Raw genomic sequence first — 23,266 nt, forward strand, 5'->3', positions numbered from 1 at the left:
TAGGCATATATTTTTATTGGCATGTACATGAAATTATAACAATGGTATATTCACATATAACAATATTAATGGCAAAGATAATCATATCCATGGCTGAGTCACCTATTCCATGAAATGTAGAGACCCTCTGCCTCGCGCCGCTCAGCTGGCAGCACCTCACACCGCACTCAACGCACGCAAAGGCTCTCGTATTGTCATTAACGCACGCATTCCTCAAGGATGAGCAGGAGACTCTGCCTCAACACACACACATCTTGATTTATAACAAAATGAAATGGTCATCCAAGACTCTGCAGCAGCCTCAGACTCTTGGCATTTAATGCTGCAATAAATACCCCTACGTGATGAGATCCGTGACACTGATGCAGTGTTCTTGAGGACGCTTTGTGATTACCAGAATGTGCCTAGCACTCAACAAATAAACAATAAATAAAAATAGTATATAATTATAATTACCTTGATCATAACAATGAACATATTTCCTATAAAGCTTTATGAAACTTTATGAAACTGATAAAATACAAAACTGAAAAATTATGTTCAACTAAACCTTTTCAGCTGTTACCAGCCAGCTATTGGAAATTCATCAGGTAAAACAAACAAAATCCGCCACCAACTGCACCACTGGAGACATAACTGTTGCAACCTACACACACACACACAGAAAAAAAAAAAAAGCCTGTTACTTTATTTTTAAGACACCTTTTGTGCCTCTAAGATGACTGGTCACTGCTCATCCTTACCTCTGTTTCTTGCACACATACACACACACACACACACACACACACACAGCACCTGTCCTCTAACCTAGAAGCCAAACCACTAAGCACCATGACAATTTTTATGGGCAATGTTTCAATAACACAAGTCTTCATGTTCCTAACAACTTCAAAATACAAGAGAAAAATTGCAAATAATAATAATAATAATAATAATAATAATAATAATAATAATAATAATAATAATAATAATAATAATTACAATAACAACAATGATGAAGGCTCAACATTATCTTCCAAACACAAATTCTTGAAATGGCTGCATAAAAACAGATCCTGCATAAAAGGACTTACTGCTTCAATCACAAGTCTTCAGTATCCATCCAACATTACACAGGATACCATACAGCATAAAAGATATAAAAATAGACAAGTACGTCACTAAATAACAGTTCCTACCACACACACACACACACACACACACACAACAGCCATTACCACATTCTATAGGTACACAGTCTTGCACAGTGCCAGTGATCAGAAAGCATAATACATACCCATATTTTCTCACTTATTCAAGCACCTGTTTGTGTATCAATAAAAAGAGAACAGTTATACAAATGCACATTCACATCAGTTCCTAGGTCATTACTCGTACACACTACTGCCAGAAGAAACTACAGATTAATAAGTATTCAACCTTAAACAACATCTTTGGACCTCTGGAGCATAAGACTCTCAATACCATGCCCTTAAGGCCTCCTGCATGGCATGTTTGACCATCACCACTCCAGAGAAGCAGCACAAATAAGGTTGCTATCTTTATGCTCATGCTTTAAAAGAAGCAGAAAACCTGAGGCATATCATTCTACAAGGAGAAAAGGAAGCCATTGACAACATAAGTACTGGAGAGAGTTCTTCAGGAGCCTTTACAGAGACCATTCACTCTCAATATTATACAAACACACAAATGTGAGTAATAAATGAATGAATCTATATTGACTACTATTTCATGAGCACCCACTACTAAGCATAAAGGGATTGCAGCACCAGCACAACCACTGGTTGCTAGAACTTATGTCTTCTGTCCTTCAAATATTCTACAGTAATTAGCCTCTTATGCTTACTAATTACTATGCACTGATACTACAGTAATTAAGATCAATTGAAAGGAGACACTGTTGTCACTCAAGTAAGATAACTCAGTATTTGTTATGATGGGCCAGCAGTAATTAGGAGCAATTCTACAATAAGCTATCTTATTTAATAGTGATATGATTATTAATGCTCACAGTGGATGAAATATTAGTCATGGATGCAACCAATGGCCTCAATAAACTGTGATCTTGATTTAAGGTAAATTTGTGCTAAAGTTATTCTGAAGTTAATTCTGTCAACATCTAATACACTCAACCTTGTAAAATATTAAAAAAATGTAACTCCAACAGCCATCGCTTAACTGCATCATAAGCCCTTCTGCTCACCAGATGCTTCTTCCAATCAAAATCAGTTCCATAATATTTATTTAGGATGTTCTATCTTTTAGCTCACTTTTCTAAGATTGTTTATATAATCTTAGTTATAAATTCGAAGTTGAGAGAGAGAGAGAGAGAGAGAGAGAGAGAGAGAGAGAGAGAGAGAGAGAGAGAGAGAGAGAGAGAGAGAGAGAGAGAGAGAGAGAGAGAGAGAGAGAGAGAGAGAGAGAGAGAGAGAGAGAGAGAGAGAAACTTAATAGGTATTCCTTATCAATATTGGTAAGTGGTTGACTGTGTCATGAGGTGTTGTGACAGTGGTGGCAGGCATCACAATAAGAGCAGCAGGGCTAAGGTACATAACTCATGTCCCTTATTGCATTCATATACATAACATACATTTTCATTTTTCAAATACAGCATACTCGTAATCTAGAAGCTGCAAATGCATATATCACAATGCTGTAAACAAAAAGCCAACACCTGGCTACTTTTCATGATGTTTGTCATATGCTCCCTCTCTGCCTTCATTTAAGACTGCTGAGACAAACCGTAGTCTGACTGGCTGCTCTACAAATCATTTACTCCTTGATTTTATCTATAATACTGTCAACTTAATTTTCCTATTATGACTTAGATCATGTGATTCTGTCTGATATTGTAAGGTAATTCATCACTCCACTGGCTCTATCTATAAAATCTCTTAGATCTTTATTAAGTTGTGGGCTAGATTACATGCTTCTGACTGATGTTGTAAGATTTCTTTTCTAAAGTTAATGAAGCTTGGGAACTATACTTGCAAACTAAGAGCAAAGACCAGAGATTTACAAGTATGGGTTTCACCATATATATAATTTACTTTATTATTCTTTTAACTTATCTTATTCATACATCTTTCATCACAGTTATTTAATAAAGCAGCTCAAAACTGGCATAGAATGATGCAACAGGAAGAGAGGGAGGAGTAATTTCCTTGAGTACTTTGTAAAATTAAGATGTTGTTTGATATTGCCACAAAAGCAATCACCATTACCAGTCAGTGCTGAGTTGTTTCATTGCAACAAAAATGTGGCTGTGTATGTATGTTGATGTCTGTATTATATATGCTGAGAGAGGAATATGAGCTGCATGTACACTAATGTATTGCAATAAATGAAAAAATAATCTAAATATTGCTTTCAATGAAATACAAACAAGAATAAAAAATAATGACATGCATGTATACAAACAAGGCAAGACATGCACACATATATTTACACACACACACACACACACACTCACACACACACACACACACACTAGTTCCCAGAAAGGCACAACCGTTTGATGTAAGGAAAAAAGGGACTTCTTCTGAGTCCTTCCTATGAACCAACAAATCCTACCATTACAAATACTTAGCCAACCCTGTAGCAATGAACAACAATCACTGTAGCACTGATTATCATTTTCAAAGATTAATGATCACATACTTGCATGTAACTATGTACAATATCATGTCACATTATAATGAAGTATGCATATGCTCCAGGTATCAATAAGAACTTAGGATATGACTATGACAATCATTCATATATGCATGTAGCATCTTATGGAGATACATGTCATCTAAAACTGTTAGCAACCTCTACTAATGTAAAGAACATTACTATATTATAATACAGGGGAATACTATTCAATCTAAGTGGTCACCACCATTAATAAGACCAAGTATGGCATAAACATGATGACCAAGCTGCAACTCAGAGGAAAGACAAAAATAAAATGCACATTTAAACACAATATGAAAGTTGCTGTAGTATGTACTTAAGCACTGCCTAATGTGTCACAATATACTTGCCTTTCAAAGAACTGTTATTCCTTGATATCATGAAGTACTAATATATGCTAAAAGATTCTCTACAATTACATTTGAAAATTTCTTTGCTAACTGTTACATCACTATCAGCATCATCCGGATTGATTTATTTTTGACATTTATATACATATTTTTGACTTCATGCAAAGTCAGCAATTAAAAGGCAAATAAATTTACATTCAAATGAATAGCTATGATTGATTCTGACTGAAACTTATTATACACCTACTGCTTGTATTTGTCTTTATTCTCATTGGTAATTAGTGAGTGGGAATACAAGACTTAGAAGAAAGGAAGTACGTATCATTCATGTGGTGTGTGTCCATCATAATTTTGACATAACAAGACCTCATCTTCAATAGTTTTCATAAATGCAATACCGTAATACACTAAAAGGTTATAAAGGCTAGGCCAATCTAGAATACTAAATATTAAACAGAACAAATTAAAACTTACTACATCTGAGTTACCTGAAATCAGACTCTTTCAGGGATACAAGATAGCAAGTCAAGCAAGAAATCTTGTAACTTTACTTTCTGAAAAAGATGTCATATGTTCATGATACTACATGGATGTATCATACTTTTTACATCTGAAAAGTTATGCTAGATACAGAATGAAGTTGCTACTGTCCTTTAAACAAGATTATATACGTCTTACTGAGTCTCAGAGACTTCACTGTCCAAAATCAGTGAAGTAAAAGTGAGTGAAAGTCACTGAGTGATTATGAAAATCACTCAAATCTTCCTTGCACATCACCAAGCATGCTTTGCTTCTGTCTCCAAACATGGGAGCACTAAACATGTATGTACAGATGGTCAACTGCAAACTGTGAAAATTACAGAGAACATTTTTTTCCATGATTTAGTGATGACCACATTTATAGTGAACAATGAACTGTACAGAACTATATGAGTCTACAGCTCAGATAGAGCTTCAAACTTTTTTTTGTGCATTAGATTAGAAATGGGCAGTAAAATATAAATCAACAATAATAAGCAAATAAATAACATGACAAAAAGTACAAATAGCTACATTATTTATTTTATACAGAATGCAGAATAAAACAGAGCAGTCAGCATGATTGGTAACACCACACCACTTCTCCCACCTACTGGCAACCACCCCCTCCCCAGTGAGTTTTAGTCAATTGAAAATCATTATTACATTATTGCAATATACCTGCCTCATGCCCACAAATGCAGCGAGGGATATACATTGCATGAGGACAACACATCCTCTCTTTTTTACTGAGTGTGTTATGGGCCACTGCTGGATCTGATACATGTTACCTAGAGTGGTGCTTCTGACTTAATGGCAAGTCTTCAGATAATTTTACAAACGAGTTTCATGTCACTTCAACACCAATTCATAATCAAATGCAGTATTACTTGGATGACCATGATAAATTTAGGTTTTAATATATAATTGGCTTTAATCTTAGCAAAATAAAAATTGGGAAGTTCTATTGGATAGCCCAGCCATGCAGGTGCACAAACTGCAAAATCTATCTACATGTGTTTCACTTTAAGATACTCTACATAGTAATGTGCAGTGTACCTTTAAGAGTAGAAAATGTATCTTATATATTTGCTAAGACAGCCAGCCAACCTGAGACAAAAAACCTGCAGTGCCAGTGTGATCCACCAGGGATGGATGTAGGTGGCTTACAGTGACCCAGACACACTACACAGGCAAAAGTTGTTGCTGCAATACTTGTAGTAGGCAGATGCAATCAATGACATTTGTGAAAATGTTTTGAAGTTCAGAAACAATATGCACACTATTCTTTTACTTTTTGCTGGGGAGTATCAGATTACTAATTTCTAAACTAACTGGTAAAAACACCAAAAATCAATGTGGAGGTGGATTTAGTTGAATATCTCCTCAGATTTTCACCCCATTTGCATTTTTAAGTTTAAATTCTTATCCAGAGCCCATTGTCAAATTAATAGCTTAAGGCAATTTCTAGGATATAATAAAGTTTTAATATGAAGAGAGAGAGAGAGAGAGAGAGAGAGAGAGAGAGAGAGAGAGAGAGAGAGAGAGAGAGAGAGAGAGAGAGAGAGAGAGAGAGAGAGAGGGAGAGAGAGAGAGAGAGAGAGAGAGAGAGAGAGAGAGAGAGAGAGAGAGAGAGAGAGAGAGAGAGAGAGAGAGAGAGAGAGAGAGAGAGAGAGAGAGAGAGAGAGAGAGAGAGAGAGAGAGAGAGAGAGAGAGAGAGAGAGAGAGAGAACCAGGGTGGAGGGGAGGTTGGAATGGAGGGAGGGAGGGTGTGTGTGGAGTAGGTCTCTTAGTGAACTGCTGGCATCATAATTTTTCTTCAGTTATTTTATTTTCTAGAAATGGATGAGCTTATAAACAGTACATGCAAGCATGCACTTTCATACTTGTGTGTATGCATGTACTGCACATGCATGCACACACGCGCACGCACACACACACACACACACACACACACACACACACTGGAGAATAACACCTCTTATCATAAACATTTTTTTTTATAAATGTATTAAATAATCTTTTCAGGCTGTCCAAAAATACTGGCATAGCCATTCAACAAGCTATACATCTGCATTTATCCTTGGTAGTACTGCAATAACTCACTACTGGGTTACCTAGGATCAGGCACCATATTTTACCACAAAAGCAAACGTATCTTTATTTTTCCTTAGACTTGTCAGTAATACCAAGTTTCACAGCATAACCTCCTCCAAGTTTCCACCCCACACAAGGCATGATGGATAGTGTTAATGTAATTTCATCCTTAAGCAGGAAGGTAGATGTTATTGTTAATATTGAACCCTAACTGCATGTTACATTTCTTCTAGAGAATGTTGGCTTTGGAGTACTGCAGTATTATACTGGTTAGTATGGATTAAAATGTCAAAAGAAGCTAGAAAGCAAAACATTAGTAAAAACAAGTCCATTAAAGTTAAATCAGTGATGAAGTAATAACAAAGCTATCAAGGAGCCACATCAGAGCACCAATGTCCAAGTATCTTTCATCAACTAATGCATTACTTTGCAGGGTAATTTTCAAACAAAGAAAGTATTCTTATAAATATACAAGACTGCACAACATTCTTGCATAGGTAATCTGTTACTCCCAATAAAATGTAGCAAATAAAAGAAGAAAAAAGTAAATAATAATCAAGTAAATCCAAGACTTTAGAAAAGTTATCTTTCATGTTGCAGAACTTGTAAAAGTCATATTAATCTCCATGAGATGGCCGGCCACCAAGCTAAGAGTAGGCCACCCATTAATGGCTTAAGACACATCACATCACACTGATATCAACCATCTTTGGAAGAACTAGAAAATTTAAGCTAAATAAAAGCTTTCTTATCTATAATAAGATTTTTGAGAAATTCAGCCCATAATAAATGATGCATGTTTCATAATGCGGAGAATGATCTGTTAAACTGAAACTTACCAATGTGCAAATAAAATTTAGTATTCACTTTGTGTTTGTAAAAACTTTTCTTTTTAAAGCAAGAGAAAAAAAAAAAAGTATCATCAGGCAGGATAACATTTCACAAATAAAACCACACTGGGTTGTGGAACTTGTGCCTCAGTAAAATGATGCAGGATTACCAGCATGATCACAGCAAACATTTTCAAGGATTAAGTGGGTCAAGGTCAACCACATACACTATATACACACTTATCTACACTCTCCACAGCTCTATAATAAATAAGTCCCAATATGTTATGGGTGATTGCAATAATATATGGAGGAAAATATGTATTTCCCTACATTGCATCATGTACTGCATTATGATGCATTCATATAAAGTTGTGAGGAAATTAATCTTAATGTGAGAAAAGTGAGAAAAAAAAAATAATGATTATAATTTCATGACATTAATCCACAAACCAATCACAAAAACAAATCCTATACTAAGGTAATGAAGTATGGGGTTAGTTGTCAACCGTCAAACTGTTCTCGAGCAACACTGGGGTAAGTTGTCACCTCCTGCCAGGGCTTCAGTTAGCTGCTACATGCTTGTAAGGCATTATACTAGACCTAGACTACTGTAACATTTTGGCTATATATAACTAGTAATATATATGTCTATATGTTCAATACCACTGCATGGCACAGTAAATAATTTGATCAATCTAATCATCTATTTTCAATATTTTATGCAAGTGAATCATGTGAAACTCTCTTTAAGAAATAAAATTTGCTTGCTTAGCTTTGAGTACACAATTTTCTAAATTTCTAAAATTTCCATCATTATCTTCAAGCTATACACTACTATTTTTTGGCAATGTTATGTGAGCAATTATTTACAAATGACCAATTTTCAGCCTCACTGAAGGCAGCTAAACACTAATGAGCCTCACAAACTGTGAAGAGTGAGCTCCATGGCAAATAAGACAAGATCACAATAGACTAAACTGAAGGGTCTGAAATGTACACACACAAAGATTACTGAATTATGATGACAAACAATGTGTTATACATGTGCCCATAAAGAGGAACTTGTAATAGCCTCATGTATCCATCAAAATGATTAAATATTAAGGCTATCTTAAGAGTATATGTAAGGCCCAGTACATGAATGATACTTATACATTCACAGTTCACATGCTGTTTTCTTTCCCACTCAAGGCTTTCACTTCAACTGTAATTAGGGATTATAATGGCAATTCAGCTTGGTAAAACCTATCTCATTCACAAAAAATGCAAATGCCATTACTATCCATATGAAGCCTAATTATAATTAGAGCAACCTTTTCAGAAGTGATCAACAGATCTGTGACTAAACATCTTGCATAGACCAAACCCCAAATCAACACATTCATTTCTCTTCTCATGCCCCATTTCTATTTGTAATAGTTGGGCTTTTCTCACACAAGTTATCAGCACAAAGTCTACAATTCACACACACTGAGCAGCAGAGGGATCCACTAAAAATTTTCACCTAATTCTGAGAATGTTAATGCTTCCAATTCCATACAGGCTGTTGTTGCTGCTGTTGCTGCTGCTGCTGTTGCTGTAGCCTCCGGTCTTGCTGGTGGTGGCTGTGTGAGGGCTGCTGCTGGTTATTTGACATGGGAGTGGAGTTGCTGGTATCCATTTGCTCATAATGAGGGATTGAAGAAGAGCTATCAGCACCATTAGTGAAGTTGAAAGGGTTCTGGATGGATCTTGGGGAGAAAGGTCCCCCAGAATTAGGAGTGAATGGCTTGCGTGGAGAGCGTGCTTTCACCACACTTGGCCGAGCCATTTCCTCTAACACTGATGGTGCCACATATGTGAAACCCTGTCAAAAATAAATTAAAGGCATATAGCCATATCTCCTTTTCATAATTATAATTTCCAATAATATTTTTCTCAAACATTCACTCACCCTACTATTCAGCTACCTCCAACTCACTTTTACTTGCCACTTTTGTCAGTGGTCCTCACTCACCCTCCAAAATCACATTGTAATTACTAAACCATTAATCAGAAATCAGAAATAACCAGAAAACTGGTTATCTTGAACTGGTTGGTTGAGAATCTCCTATAAGTTTGCCATGTAGGAAGTTTTGCCTTTAATTTTATTGGCTGTAGTTGTATTTAAGTTTTAGTATGAATACTAGATTATACCTCTACATCTGACTGTTTCAATTCATTCAAGTTTTTGATTTAATATAATGTCTTAAGGGGCAGCAAAAAAGTAATATGAACAACTGAAATTGGAAACATTTTGTGCCAGTTTATAGAAAAAGAGGTGGTGGCTGGTCTCTTCCAAAGTAGAGATTGATGTCCTCTACCAAAACTAAAACTGTATTTGTATTCTTTCACAATCTTTCATCCAAGGTGATGCTGAGCTTGACACCCACTCACCCTTGTCTATTTTTTCCTATTCTTAAGGTGGTGATGGAGATTCACAAGTAGTGTGAATCATCTGCAAACTATTGTATTTAACAATCTCATTCAAGGTGATGGGGATTCACAAGTAGTGTGAATCATCTGCAAACTATTGTATTTAACAATCATTTACTAGCATTTCCACATATTTCCATAACAAACAACACTGTCCTCTCATCTCTCCTATAATAACATTAAAAAAAAAAGTCATAGAAACATTATACATACACTCACTCCTTGACTCTTTATACTAAAGCTTTCACTCATTTCACTTTACTTCTTTGATACTCATACATGTCTCTGCATCCTTATATAAAGCCTTCACATATTCAAAAACCTCTCTCCAACATTGCAACATTGCTGCCTGATCAACTCAGTGTTCTTTTCTCAGGATCCAATAATGTAATACACTTTCTTCCCTTTCATTGGCAATTATTGTCATATGTAAATCACAAAACCTGATTCATACACCTTAATTTTTTTTTTCTAAATCCTTCCTTACTCTTCATTAATCTTTGTGATCTACAGCTTAAAAATATATATAAAACATTATTAGTTTGTTTTCCAAGGGAGAAGACTAAAGACAAAAACACCATGGAAAAAAATAAGGCCCATTATTTACCCACACAAAAAAATAGTAAAGTTGTTTGTGAATGTTACACTAAATACATACCAGTTACCCACTTTATTAAGGGGCTTTTCTGAATGCTGCTACCAGCTCCAGGAACATTTTCCAGGATTGTTAAGCCATTTGTTAAATTTTGCACATTTCCAAGCATTGATATTTAACCAAAAAGCTGGAGGAAGTAATAAAAGCCACATGCAATTGAGGTTAGCTGAGATGTTGAGATGCACCTTTCAAATGTGATATGAGAAAAGATCAAAAAGTTCTGAGACTAACTAATGACTGCAAATGAACATCAAAGATCATGGTCAAGTAGTAATTTTAATGCCAATTGGCACTCAGGTCATTTAAACCATCATTAGTATTTGTGTTACATTAATTTTGGCAACCACCATGTAAAATACCATATCATGCATATTAAAGATATTGTATTCTGTTGCTTAGGCATCTTGATAGCACTAAATACACTGTATAAACACTGTAAGCACAAGCATACAGTATATTGGATGAAGGCTGTTGCTACTGTAGACTGGTGCTCCCACCTCCCAGCCTCCCATGCTCCCATTTGGCAGGAAACTGCTGCCACTTCCCCCACCACCAACTGAACAAATTTTTGAATAACGGACATTTGTCCATTTGTCTGGACAATGTATGGGGTCTGTTAAATCCAAATTCCATTAAACCAAGGTCCGTTAAATGTAGGGTCAACCATATTATGGTACCTTCTAACACACTCCACATCACTTAATAGAGCTCACAATTTTCATGTCCAAATCAAAACAGACCACATCATTGCCTAATGTGTGCATGTACTGCAAACCTGATCATAACAACATAGTCATTCAGTATGTTGAAAAATGTGTGGTTTTTCACCTATACCAACAAGAATGCTTTACATGAACCTCCTCACTAGATTTAAAATCATCCAACTTTTTGTCTTTAACAAGATGAAATTCCAGGTGAAACATCACCATTTTGACACCAAGGAGATCTGGGTACAGAACAGGGTTTCCAAAAGGCATTCCAAGAACAGAAGCAGCAACAGGAATGGTGCACTGCTGGAGGTGACTTCTTTGAAGGCATGCCAGTGCAAGCTGACTTGGGTATGTTTTTATTTTTTTTCCAGGTGTAGTCTCAGAACTTTTTGATTGCATCTTGCATATTTAGTGATGATTTGATGCACAACGATCCTAAAACTATATTCCACAAAAGTATTCTAAATATCTGAGGTTCCTCCATAAGCAATAGTCCGTCATTGAAGCCTAAAAAGTAACAATCCCTCCTACGTATGTCATCCAGTTGTTCATGTCCATAACTGTCACTGGATAGCTATAAAAGTATGTACACAACTGTCTTATCTAGTTACCTCTTCTAGCCTCCTTTACCCAGAGAAATGAGAAATATTACTGACATGAGAACCATCAAGATTTTGAATGTATAATTTTGGAAAAGGATTTTGAACAAGGCAAGAAAAACTTCAAGCACATGTTTCCCAAAATGCTTTAATATACACTAAAAACCTAAATGAAATATTGCCCCATAATCCATGATGAGTACATTTTTTGGAGAAGAAAAAACATTAAAACGAATTCATGAGGCTTCGGTCATGCATCATGGGAACTTTTCGTCATATCAGTAAGATTCTTCACAACACTGCAAGCATAATTCATACATATATTTTAACTTATGCTACAATAACACTATTAAGCTAAACTCATTTCTGTTATATCCTCATGTCTGTAGGGAGTCAGCGCCATTTCCTCTAACAGTGACGGAGCCACATATGAGAATCCCTGTTGGAAACAAATTGCACACATATACTATGTTGTAAACCAACATAGGTGGGAAAGGGCAGGAAGGTGGGAAAATATTATGCATTACAAATTTTTCAGACAAAATTTAATCAATCAGTTATTAAAAAATATACCAATAGAGCATGCACTTATGTTAGCTAATAGCCAATTTCATCCAGCACAGAACATAAATTTGCTTCACTACAAATAATTTTACCACAATTCTATGTACAGATCTTGAAAGTAGTGAAGAAAAAATTTATTTCAATCTGACATCTAGTAATCATCATTCTGTACTATAAAATGTCTGCCTTTTCCCAATATGGTGCAGGCCAACAAGAATGAGGAAACTGCACCAGGAGGGCAATCGCACACAAAGCAACCACTGTACAGCACCATGCCTCAATGACTCACCTGTAAAACCTAGAACAACTCTGTGGGGCCCATGAAGACACCTGCTGTAAATTCCCCTTTACAGTAAAGGGACCTAGTCTAGACAAGATGCAAGTCTTGTCTCATTGTGGAAATAAAAATATTTAGAGGATTCCCTTTTCCCTTGTCCTGCCCCTTTAAGTCAATTTTTATGATGCAAAGAAAGTACAGTGGTAGTGTTCTTCCCATCCAACCACGGAATGTGCAACAAAGCTACCTCTCCTACTGTGTGAACAGAAATAAAAATAGAACATGATCAAAGAAGGAACTCTCTACTTACCTCAAAGACCATGTTGGCACTCTCACTGAGCATGTGGTCATCAGGGGAATCAACTGGTGTCTGTTTTGTGAATTTGCTGTCAAACTGGCTCACATCATCCTCACCACTCTGGAGCACACAGAGGAAAGAAATGGCTCATGATGATCCTTGATATTGAAAAGCAAAATACTTATATTAAGAATACAGGTTCTAAAGAGATTGATTTACATACATGCAGTACATTAACAGTACTCTCGGGAAATCTCTCAAACTAAATCAGTGAGGCTGGCTACGCTGTCACTGGCTGTAAGCTGTGCTACACAGATGACCTACACTTGCCTCTGGACCATTAGAGGATCCTTTTAGAATTTGTCTTCAGAAGGAAACCTTATTCATGTTATATCTGTGTAGTGCTAATGGAGAAGAGAACATTATGACTAATTGCTTTTGATTCTTAGGGATTTAAGTGAAAGAATGTATCATGGATTACATATGTATTGTGTTGAAGTTAAAAATGCAAAGCAAACAGCCTTTGTTCTGTTCCTATATCAACAAATAAAAACTCCAGCATTTTATTTGGTTACCAAACAATTACAGCATGATATGTCAGGATTTTCCAAACAAAAAGACACAAAATGAAAAGATTTACTAGATCTGTTTATCTTACTGTTTGTCTTACTATTAAATAACTAATGTCCACCTAACAAACATGTCAAAATTTGTAAGACTTACTAGTACTGGTTTGAATGGAGGATCCAACTTCCGGTTGATAACTTCATCCCAGTTAATATGCTTGAAGAAAAGATGTCTTTTGATGGGCTCCCCATCATCTGGTCCACTGCCCAATCGCTGGCTAACCTGACGCTGTTATGAGAAACACATTATAAACTATGCAGCTCATAATATTACTTTCTACATGAATTAACAGTCAAGAAAACCAGAGAGAGCTGACAGAAGTGCGTGCACTGCATACCTTAAGCAGTTTACGAATGAGGTCTCGTGCATCTGGTGTCAAGTAAGGTGGCAGATTCAGCTTCCCCTTTAGAATCTTCTCAATTGTCTTCTTTCGATTCTCTGCTGTAAAGGGTGGCTGAACAAAGAATTTCCTGATTAGGATTTGGTTTTGGCAGAGTTACTAACTACATTAATAGCAAAATGGCAGTTTGGCAGCTATTACAGGCAATGCTGGAGGAACTATAGGTCTACCTGCCACAGTAAATACTCCATGTTCCCTAAGCTCAGCTATCTCTTACATCTATAGAAACATCACCAAAGCTCAAGGTAAACTCACCGCACCCGTCAACATATCATACATGAGTGCTCCAAGAGACCACCAGTCCACTGCCTTCCCGTGGCCGGTACGAGTGAGGATCTCTGGTGCCATGTATTCAATGGTTCCACAGAAGGTGTGAGTCACAGAGTCATCCTAAGGAAATGAAGAGCAATGTCATCACTGAGACTTATAATTATAGTGTACTTGATGTATGATCTACGAACTAGGCTAACATCTAATTTAAAGATTATGTAGAAGAGAAAATATGTCATACTTTATCTCATTGTTGGAATAGGATCACGTTACTAACAGCCTCTTTATAACATATGTAGGGAACACTAGGGAATATGGCAAAATGTACAGCCAGGTCATATTCCCCACCACTATCACAGGGGGACTTCATTGCTGATTCTACTAAATCTGATAAACCAAAGATCTTTTCCTTCACTCAATCCAATGAGCTCATGAATGTGTTTACAAAAAAAGCAGCATTTAACAGCATTAAGAGCGAGGCTATCTTGTAATTTACATTGGTAACGATTGATGTTAGAATATTTTATATTGTTACAATGGGACAGCCTTTTCATCTATACAAAATTGACCAGACCAAACTTATACAGCACAAGCAGACTATGAGAAGTATCAAACATGACTAAACTAGATCAAACTAGAACCTGTTTGGAACTCACTGTCTGAATGGTCAAACAATAAGCTCATCACGAGACTACAGTGTTTGGAAACAAATATTTTGCAGGAAAACTACAATATCACATAATTAATTTATACTATGAGTATGTGTTCATGGTATTTCCATAAAACACAACTTGGAGATTAAATCAACAAACAGGGGGAAAAAACCACCTAAACTTTATAAATAAAGAATTACATTTACCTGAATCTTTTCTTTGCATAATCCAAAATCTGTAAGCTTCACATGGCCAAAGGAGTCCAGTAGTATATTCTCTGGTTTCAAGTCTCTGTAGATGATGCCCTCGGAATGGAGATGTTCCAGAGCCAGTATGATCTCGGAAATGTAAAAACTGAACACAAAGAATAACTTTAGCATTTCACCAAAAATATAAGTGTCACAGTGTTCTTCATATATAATACACTTACCAATCACACACATTTTTGTCAAAAAAAAAAAAAAAAAAAAAAAAAAAAAAAAAAAAATATATATATATATATATATATATATATATATATATATATATATATATATATATATATATATATATATATATATATATATATATATATATATATATATATATAAAACAAAGTCAAACACGAAGTTGAAGCTGTGCATACTAACTAGACAATTAAACAGTGAGGTATACCAAATGAAGATGCAAGAATAACTCACCAAGCTGTGTCCTCCATGAATATTCCCTCTCTTTCCAGGTGCATAAAAAGCTCTCCACCAGACAGGTATTCCAAGATAAGGTACAACTTGCCACCCGTTTGAAAAGCATATACCAGATCCACAATGAAGGGATGCTGGGGGGAACAAAACATTTTTCATATTACACACAGTACCTTATTTTACATGAACTAAACCTCATTATGTTTTCTACCCTAAGTAATAATACAAAAGCTAATAATTCCCATAACCAAATATTAAAGGATAGTCTCAATTTCAATATTTATTTTTATGGAAAACACACAAGATGGTTTTGTAGTAACTGTATTTAGTAAGACTTGTTCCAAAGAGTCCTTTTTTTCTGCAAATTTTTTTTGTCTTACATGAACAAAAAGTAAATTTAGGAACTAAGAAAGGTGCATGTGGATTAACATATACAAAAGTCTCTTAGGGAAGGAATAACTTACTACAATTACCTTCTTATAAAAAATAAAGCATGTGAGGGAAAGGGCATGATGATCACGTTGTCTTCTTAACACCTGTGTTAGACCATCACAACCTATTATCCTCTCTTTGCAAACACTATTAGACATTCTTAATCAACACATTTTATTCTATGAAATCAACTAAAGTGGTAAATCTAAATGTTTGAATTATGATGCATACCAGGTGGATCTAATTCAGAACAAAATTATTTGTACTGGAAAGTTCAAACATAATAAACTCAACTACAAATAAACAAATGGTTTCAAGTGAAGATAAAACAATACATTATTGTCAGAGGTCACTAGTAAAGCAACACTTTACCTTGACAGCTTCAAGAATGTTTCTCTCAGCCTTTGTGTGCGCTGTATCCTTCTGGTTACGTACTATTGTGGCCTTTTTCAGGACCTTCATGGCAAAGATCTTGCCACCTCCTCTGCCACCTGTCATTTTTCTAACCTAAAAGGTAAAAGTTGAATACAGAACTTAATACAGTAACACATTCTTAGTATTAGCAACAAGTTACTGTATGCCAAAGCTCACAGCAATACTGTTTAACACATGGAAGATAACATACCTGAAAGACTTTGCCATATCCACCTTTGCCAAGAACCTTCAACAACTGGAAATCTGAGGGGCGGACCTTCTCTCTGCCTGGATTAACTGTGCTGTCAGACAACTGTAGGGTCTCAATTCCCTCAGCCCTGAAAATATTTGTTTATTAACTATTTTTTTTTTCCAATTCAGATAAACCTGGACCTACTGGTGTATATAAAAAAAAAAAAAAAAAAAAAAACTTGGAAGTGACACACTTAAGATCCCAAGAAAGTTCCCAGGAACAAATTTCTGCCATATATACATTTATTATAAGACAGATGCATACAAAGAAATATATAACTTCCTGTTACTGTCATATGAAGCATTCAATGACTCCGCCACAAGTGTACACTTGACTCTTGGGATCAACTGAGACTAGCATAATCTCAAGGATTACATTTATCAAATCTGTCAGAATAATGGCAAGGTTACAGAATATCTATTTGGGATGAAATGTATGATACTTACTGGAGAATTGCATTCATATCTGGGCCTTGTTCATACTGGCTCTGAAAACAAACATAATAAGATGTAAAATACTTTAGTGAAACCTTTTCATTGTGTAAATAAATATGAAGACATATAAGAAACGAGTTAAAAAAAGGAATTTAATGGAAGAAGACCAAGCTCTCAAGTGAAATACAATGATCAGAGAATAAATAAAAATATATGAACATGAATCACACTATGATTAAACTAAGATTTTTTGTGTAGTCATGCAATACTGTGAAAATGAATACATTTTCAACTAGAAAATAAAGAAGAAAGTATAAGTGAGAGGCCATTTGATGGTCTTGGTAACCTGTGTTTAGTCCTGCTGGAAGCTGGCCATTTTCAGGCTGTCACTGAACAGCTGAAGACTACCCACATGCTTCCTATCACCCCTATCTTCAATGGCAATTGCATTTGAGAGCTATACAGTTAGCACCAAAAAAAAAAGATGACAAAATTATCAGTTGATCTCAGTGAGTGTATGACATCCAGCTAGTTTAATTCAGTTGCACGGGGGAAAGCGAAGCACTGATAATATCTGACCAGGCAGCTCAAGACAGATGGTGGCCTTGGGCATGCTCAAGAACCAGAAGAATTATAGAATTGCCTACCAGCACTGCAGACCAAGATATATATATATATATATATATATATATATATATATATATATATATATATATATATATATATATATATATATATATATATATATATATATATATATATATATATATATATATATATATATATATATTTAAGTAAGTAAATAAATAAAACTTACAATCTCCTTATGTTCCTGATTGGTACATAGCCTATTACTGGCTAAAACACATCACAGCTGAATCTCAAATGATTTCTAACTTTTCCTAACTGCAGCCACCCTGGAGAGCAATGGCTGCTGATTAGAAAACTGATTCTTAATGCATAAAAAGAAGTAGGTATAAAACAATATAATCTGGATGGAAAAACTGAATGCGACATTTTCTCAGTCTAGAATTCTAAAAGAATTACATTCCCTTACACCCTACTTGAACACAAAGTATATTTCATGGAAGTACAATTAGTAAGATGTACCCAATCTTGGAAGTAGCTCAATATATTCTAAATATGCAGTGTTACACCAAAAATTACTATGTATTTCAATAATGGTTTAATTCATACCTACTACAGTTACAGTAAGCTCTTACTTAAAATGAATGCTCCATTAGTGAGACAAAAGTCAGCTGGAGGCGACTTACTTGGTCAACAGATCCAGTTCATATACCATATTTCCTCAAGTATACATAGATCTCATGTATAGGTTGACCCCTGATTTCTGGTCAGGAAATTAGTAATTTACAGCATACCTTGGTCACCTATATGTACATGATTGACCACCTATATGAAGTGTAGCAACCTCTAACATCTACCCAATGAAAATATCTATTAACCTTGGAGAGAGAGAGAGAGAGAGAGAGAGAGAGAGAGAGAGAGAGAGAGAGAGAGAGAGAGAGAGAGAGAGAGAGAGAGAGAGAGAGAGAGAGAGAGAGAGAGACCTGCTCCTCCTCCTTTGCTCTGTTAGATTATTAAGATGTGAAATCTTTGTCTTGGACACTGGTGTTTATATGACCACTCACTCCATCCCCTATCTTCATATGTCCTATCTCTCTCTCTCTCTCTCTCTCTCTCTCTCTCTCTCTCTCTCTCTCTCTCTCTCTCTCTCTCTCTCTCTCTCTCTCTCTCTCTCTCCTTGTATTTTGTATTCTTAAACATTGTGGTGTTTTACCTATTCTTAAACATTATGATGCTTTAACTCACTCATCAATTTTGAATCAGCTGTTGTGGAAATTACTGGGGTTTTTGAGTATTGGCAGAATTCTGGCAAGAGTTGAACAAAAGATTCTGCACCATCAATAGCAAAAACACTTATGGGAGCCCAGCTGATCATCTCTGTGGCCTATGAAATTATTCCTGATGACAGCCTTGAGTGTCTAAGAATATAACCTGGTTTCCTCAAGTATCAAAATGGCTAATATGGAAGCAAAACCCAGAAGACAGGACACCAATACAAGGAGGAATGAGAGAGGTGCCATGTGGAGCAGGTCTACTGTAAAGAACCTAGTGGTGGTGAATGCAGGTTGGTCTCAAGGATCAAAGCAACTAATAAGGAAAAGAAAGGAGAACCCAAACATAAACAAAGCAGTATGGCTGGCACAAAAAGCAAAGCAGTGCCTCAGGGAGCAGACCTCATTTCCCAAAAGTATTAAGAATAAGAGTTTTTAAAAATCTACATAATGTAATAGAAGCTTAAAGAGAAAGGAGAACCCAAACACAAACAAAGCAGCATGGCAGGCAGGGAGGGCAGATTAGCGCTTTACAGAACAGGTCTCACCTCAACCAGAAATATTTAAGAATAAGGGATTTATTTTAAGTCTCCTGGTGTTTTAAGCACCAAATAAGGGAAAGGTAAGACAACATAAACAAGAGCAGCATGGCAGGCAAGGAGAAAATAGCAGCGCCCCGGGGGGACGGTCTCACCTCCTACAAAAGCATATAAGAATAAGGGTTTTTAAAGTCCCCTGGAGTAACAAAGCAGCTGATAGGGGAGAGGAAGAACCCAAACAAAAACAGAACAGCATGGCAGATTTGGAGGGTACAGATGACCTGGTAGAGCTGGACCTGACTTTAAGTGTGCCCTAAGCGCTTAAAACATACATGATACTGCCAAGGGAATATCAAAGAAGGTAATGGGAAGGAGAGATGTGCACCCAAACAGAGCAGCATGGCAGGCACGGAACGTTCATAAAACCCTAGGAGTGCTGGGTCTTATTTTATGAGACACTTCAGCGTTAAAAAAAATACATGGTGGAGTCTTTGGAATATTAAATCCGGTAACAGGAAAGAGAAAGGTACACCCAAACACAAACAGAGCAGCATGGCAGGCAAGGGGGGGGGGGGCAGAGGGCGCAGCGAGGAATGGGCCTCACCTCCTCCACTTCAATCGCGTCGTCATCGGACTGGTCACACTCGATGGCGTCCTCCTCCTGCAACTCCAGATCAAATAAGCCCGGTGCCGCCATGACGAGGGCAGCTCTGAGGTGTTCCCTGCTGCAAGTGTCCCGTGGTGGCCCAGCTGAACCAAAACAACCACTACATGAGACCTGAGCACAGGGAGTGGGGACACTGGTGAGAATGTTAAAGGGCAAAACTATTATTAAAGGTCCCTTGTGTTATTTTACGGTCATCTATGTTTCGTGTGTGGGTATTCTTTTTATTAGATTTGTATGATGAGTATATTCAAATGTATGATGGGGTTATTCTTGTGCTTTCTTTGTGATTCATAAACTAATAAGTGTTGACAGTAATGGCGAAAGTGGCCGAGATCGGGGTGGAAAAGGTTAAAATGCTGTTTATCAACCTTCCTCCTTCTGAGTTTACAGTGCCAAGTTTTTATCCACAAATTCAATTGTTATTTTTTCGATGATAAAAACAATGGTGAGAGGAGATCCTTGCAAAAATGTCTTCACCCTCTCTTGTGTGTTTTTCCTTCATTACTTTCTGGCTTTTCTCCCAATTATATGTATATTTTAACTCCTTCCTCGTATGATGCAATACTACAGCTGTTTCTCGTACACATTAACACACTCTTAATTCATGCGTCACAATTTAAGACGAAATGAACATGTCTATTCGATTTTCGTCAATTAACAGAAATACCGCACTTTCATTTTTTTGTTCCGCAAAACTGAATAGTTTTCAGAGACCTCACCATTACATTATTACGCCTCAATTTTAAGAATCGCGTAGTAAGGCGGAATACGCCGCGCCACTCTCAATCACTCTTAATGGTTTCTCAAGGGTCCACATAGGCAACAAGGAACCGACGCAGTTTACCTCTAGCACACTGTTGTAGGGAGTCTGTGGTCGCCCTGAGGAGCTCCTACACTTGAATGTTTGTCTGGGCGCACCACTGATAAGGTGTGTGTGTGTGTATATGTATATATGTACGAAGAAGATAAGGAGTCAGCCCAGGTACTCATGTCTATTTTATCTATATTTCCTAATCCAACAGCACTTGTCGATCTAAATATTACTTCATGACGTGCTCGACGAGACTTAAATCGTGGTGTTGTGTTAATGTATGAGCATTTATGCGTTTCTCTAGCCACGTGTGTCGCGGCGGCCTTGTGCCACTTTTCTGCAAGGTTATTATGAAATGTGCTCGTGTGACGTAAATACACTGTTATACAATTATCTTCCACATAAATTAGTGTGGTACATATGTTTTGTCCCTGCTAGTGGATGCGGTGGGATGAGTACGTGCACTGTACTTTCGTAGTCTTCATTTGGGTCTTGCGTACTCACACACGCCTCATACTTCAACAGATCAACAAGCATGAGTAGATGTATATACAGCTGCAGTGACCAACACTAATTTTTATCAACTGATATCAACATTAGTAGTAACACAATAACTCAATCATTAAAACTATGCAGGCCACCTCCTCCAGCGCAGCGAGACAGCTGGATGACGGCAGATGAGGCATACTCTGCGAACATAGAACTTTCAACTTGTTTTCCTTTACTCGGCTTCAGTTCGTGCGCAATCACACATTAACTCAGACCAGGTGGACTGGTTGTTTTGTTGCAATTCCCAGAAACAATGACTTGACGGAAACGTACACTGCACAAATGAAATCGGATACATCATATTTATCTGGGGGTAAAGAGAAGTTTCTTTTAAATTACTGTATTGCATATTATTCTACTTTTGTTCTTCAGTAAGTCTCTTCCCGAGCAACCTAGAAGGACTGTAAAAGGGAATGATCAAGGATAAACATACAGAATCTTTAGAAGCGGAGTCAAGGAAGTTGGGGTTCTTGGGAAGGGTTCAGGGGGCAGTGCTGCTGTACTTACAAGGGAAGTTGAGGACACTAGTGAGCGAGGCTGACAAGTTCAGGGTCGGAGATCACAGAGTACGATTATTTGGGAGAATTTCAATATTCCGTTTAAGGTCATGTGTTATGTTTTATTAGACACTCCCTTGGAAGACGCGTCTGATATGGAAAGCCGCCAGTAATTCAAAAGAAATGCGTTTGGATTTTCACCTGTACATTCTTAACGTTGATATTTTTATGTGTGGGATTATCACAGTGAAAAAAAAAATTATATATATATATATATATATATATATATATATATATATATATATATATATATATATATATATATATATATATATATATATATATATATATATATATATATATATATATATATATATATATATATATATATATATATATATATATATTATGGGAATTTTACAGTCTGCTTCATAACTGTATTCTAATGATGGTGACAATGATGCAGTGCATGCACTTACGATAAGTTCTGTGGTATACTTTCGCGTGTAGCAGGGCAGGGAGGTTGATGCACGTGGGCGGCGGCCTTTGTCCGGTGTGGCTTGGCTGCTGTGGTCCACCGTATGGTTCCTTCCGTTTAGGTGTTTTGATGGACAGCGATATAAACACACTGGTATGACCACCTTATATGTTTACAGCACGAAAGATATACAAATGTAACACAAGAGGTAGATGAGGCAGTTCTAAATAAGCAACACTGGGTACTAAAGGCGTGAGCTGCTACTGGAGCCTCAACCTCAAGTGAGCCAGCGCTTGGTAAACATCTGCTTGACCGCGTGGGGGTTTGGGGGCAAGTCAGGTCATAGCCTCAAGCCACAGGAGTTGCCACTTGGTATTAAGAAAGTAAACACGTCATGAATCTGGGCGTCTTCAACAGAGAGGAAATGGTACTCAGAACTAAGGAATTCCCAAACCAAAAAATTCAAAGAATAGAAAAAGGGGGAGGGGGGGAAAGAAAAAGTTGTTTGTTTTTATGTGCACAAGAAAAATCCCTGATCCCGCCGTGATACTTTTATGGTATAGAGGGGGAAAACGAGGTACAGGGAGATTCAAGGAAGTTTAAGTATTTATTAAAGATCCTCCTTGGGGACGATACTTTCAGCATCTCTTGTTATTGTAAATAAATCCT

The 23,266-nt window shown here is 36.6% G+C and overlaps 2 protein-coding genes across 4 annotated transcripts in view; one reads left to right on the forward strand and one right to left on the reverse strand.

The window, feature by feature from the left end:
* Positions 1-21,787, reverse strand: LOC135112623 (ribosomal protein S6 kinase beta-1-like). Of its 3 annotated transcripts, none has more exons than XM_064027177.1 (12): positions 21,715-21,787; positions 20,200-20,345; positions 17,210-17,250; positions 16,722-16,848; positions 16,469-16,603; positions 15,665-15,798; positions 15,191-15,338; positions 14,317-14,451; positions 13,999-14,115; positions 13,758-13,889; positions 13,047-13,154; positions 1-9,323 (listed from the first exon to the last, which is right to left on the reverse strand). In XM_064027177.1, exons 1-12 carry the CDS (start codon positions 21,770-21,772, stop codon positions 8,997-8,999), a joined length of 1,608 nt encoding a protein of 535 aa, XP_063883247.1. In that variant the 5' UTR covers positions 21,773-21,787; the 3' UTR covers positions 1-8,996. The 3 variants fall into 3 exon arrangements, with proteins under 3 accessions (XP_063883247.1, XP_063883248.1, XP_063883249.1); XM_064027178.1 differs by lacking the exon at positions 1-9,323 and adding an exon at positions 12,026-12,334; XM_064027179.1 differs by lacking the exons at positions 1-9,323; positions 21,715-21,787 and adding an exon at positions 12,026-12,334 and having other exon boundaries at positions 20,200-20,336.
* LOC135112625 (RPA-interacting protein B-like) overlaps positions 20,267-23,266 on the forward strand; it is an 18,494-nt gene continuing 15,494 nt past the window's right edge. The window contains exon 1 of the mRNA XM_064027181.1: positions 20,267-20,398. Coding sequence (XP_063883251.1) covers positions 20,367-20,398 — 32 coding nt within the window. The 5' untranslated portion in view covers positions 20,267-20,366. The remainder of the gene's footprint in view (positions 20,399-23,266) is intronic.

Source organism: Scylla paramamosain, chromosome 24, assembly GCF_035594125.1.
Source record: "Scylla paramamosain isolate STU-SP2022 chromosome 24, ASM3559412v1, whole genome shotgun sequence".
Taxonomy (NCBI): Eukaryota; Metazoa; Arthropoda; class Malacostraca; order Decapoda; family Portunidae; genus Scylla; species Scylla paramamosain.